Source organism: Lycium barbarum, chromosome 1 (genome assembly GCF_019175385.1).
Source record: "Lycium barbarum isolate Lr01 chromosome 1, ASM1917538v2, whole genome shotgun sequence".
Taxonomy (NCBI): domain Eukaryota; kingdom Viridiplantae; phylum Streptophyta; class Magnoliopsida; order Solanales; family Solanaceae; genus Lycium; species Lycium barbarum.
The window spans coordinates 154,665,601-154,668,018 of NC_083337.1; the positions used below are offsets into that span (position 1 = coordinate 154,665,601).

Sequence of the window (2,418 nt, forward strand, 5' to 3'; positions counted from 1 at the left end):
TTCATTGCTTCCACATAAACTCACATCCCTACCAACTCTCCTCAAAAGAGCTCTCTCTCTCTCTCTCTCTCCTTCATAAGAGAGTCAACAAAAACTCACAATCCAAAAGAAAAAACTGCACGTGATTATAAAGAGACAGTATTTAGAAAAATGGATCAAAATTTGCCAATTATTACAAAAAAGTTCTGGAAGATAGTCCGCGTGGCTTACTTCATGTTGAGAAAAGGGCTATCAAAGAGAAAACTAATGTTTGATCTCAACTTATTTATGAAACGTGGCAAAAATGCAAGCAAAGCCGCCATTCAAAATCTCATGTTCCACGGCCATTATACCCAAGGCCACCAATCAACTTCCAAAGAGTACTATGAGTTCAGCTGCAGTAACAGCCCTGCTTTCCACCTTCCCTTCAACCTCAACAAACGCAATAAGCATACTCACCATGCACCTGTCATTGAATACGACGACGTTATAATGATGAACAGTGCCGTTTTGAAGGCATTGGAAATGCTTCAGAGTGAAACAGCATCACCTGCTTTGCCTGGAATTGGGAGAACTCCAACAGTGAGGCCATTAAGGGTAACTGACTCGCTTTTTCCTCTAAGAGATGCTGACGGTGACATTAGCCACGTAGACGAGAAAGCTGATGAATTCATTTCAAGGTTCTACAGAGATTTGAGAAGATCAGAGGCTTCTGCTATTGCTTGATACTTATGTTTTAAGCTTTAGTTGGCTATTTTCCTTTTCCGAGTATATTCATGCATGTTGTAGTGCAATAATATAGAAAGAGCTTATATATGCAGAATTGGGAGCTGTGAATCCTGCAAATTAGTTTGTGGTTTCCATTCTGTCTTCGGGAGGTTTTCCCCCCATAATTTTCTTTGTATTCGGGAAATTTTTGCAAGAAATAGAAAGAGAAAAGTTTTGCATCCACAAATTCCTACGAGTTGGTCTTCTCTCTTAATTTGATTGTCGACTATTTGTTACTTTCTCAATTTTTCTCGAGAATAAGAAAAGCAAAAAGTTGAAGTTTACAAGTTCAAACTAAACATGGACTAGATGGGCTCAAAGGAAGGAATGATTTTTAACTTTCTAAAATGAAGGACTTATGTAAGAACTTGCTAACATGAAGGCACTGAAAAGTTAAACTATTTGTTGAAGTTTACAAGTTGATGCCCTGATTAACTAATCAAGGCACTTATGGAACAGAACGGACCTCTGTTATATTGACCTGTGACCTAACTGAATCGCAAATTAAAGCTAGATTATAAGATAGTGATTGTCCAAAGTCATATAAGAGATAACATCTCATTTCGCCACCAATATGGTACACTAAACACTAACTTGGACAAAACCAAAATAAGAAATCTCATATGAACGTAGCTTGAAATAATTTTTACAACATTTAGTTAAAATGCATAAATTAATGTTATCGAAACATCGATTACGGATATAGTGAGAAGTGATCATCAATTTAAGAAAAATTGTGGTTTCTTGCAGACAAGGTCTTTTGACAGCTCTAAGAATAGATGATGACTCTTTCTTTTCTCATACGAGCAAAGCACTGATAAACCATACTATTAATTAGTGAACAGGTCTTTTTTTGATTTGCTAATTCGATTTTTTCACTATGTTCGTAATTTCATTTCTCTGTTACTCCAAGTTCCAGGCAACAACTGAAAATTTCATGTTGAAAGGCTTATTGTTGAAAGAAGATCAGAGAGTCCACCTCACCAGTCACCCCCACCTCGACCCCATCAAATCCCCACCTCCATAGTGGTATATTTTCAAGATGCATTTAAATGCTTTTGAAATAATATTTTTTTCGCTTACTTACCAAACATTAGAAAATAAGCATGAAAACAACTTATTTTTTCAAGAAAAATTTCCTTCGTACCCAAAAAAAAAAAAAAAAAAAAAAAAAAAACCTTAGTAGGCATTTGGACATGCGGTTTGAAACCATGAGATAAAACTAGCGTTTGGGCATGCATCTATCTCATGGTTTCAAACCCCAAATCATCCAAAAAGGCATGATTTGGGTTTTCAAACCATGGTTTCAAAAAATTTAAATATAAAATTTGATCCATAAGTTTATATTTTGTAAAAAGAGACCCATAAGTTGGTAGATATTTTTAACAATTACTCTCACCAACCATTTACCAACCTCATTAACTTCCATCAACCTTTATTTATGTCTACCAACCTCATTAATATTCATGTTAAATTTTCATTTTTATTGAACTAATGTTTGATGAATTGATGTTGTATTTTTTAGAAAGGCTTTCTAGTAGTGTATTAATTTTGTTATGAACTATAACTTGCTCATTTGGTAAGATTGTATAAGAATTGAGAATGTTTTGATAGTTTTCACAACTTGTAAGGTTTTTATGTCTATAAGAGAAGATACATCTTAAGATATCC

At 34.5% G+C, this 2,418-nt stretch overlaps 1 protein-coding gene across 1 annotated transcript; it reads left to right on the forward strand.

The window, feature by feature from the left end:
* Nucleotides 1–934, forward strand: LOC132619767 (uncharacterized). The gene has a single exon (XM_060334580.1). The coding sequence runs from the start codon at nucleotides 151–153 to the stop codon at nucleotides 703–705; it is 555 nt and encodes a 184-aa protein (XP_060190563.1). The 5' UTR covers nucleotides 1–150; the 3' UTR covers nucleotides 706–934.
* Nucleotides 935–2,418: the final 1,484 nt, after the last annotated feature.

Coding starts and splice junctions, on each gene's coding strand:
- LOC132619767 (XM_060334580.1), top strand. CDS start 151: ATGGATCAAAATTTGCCAATTATTACAAAAAAGTTCTGGAAGATAGTC.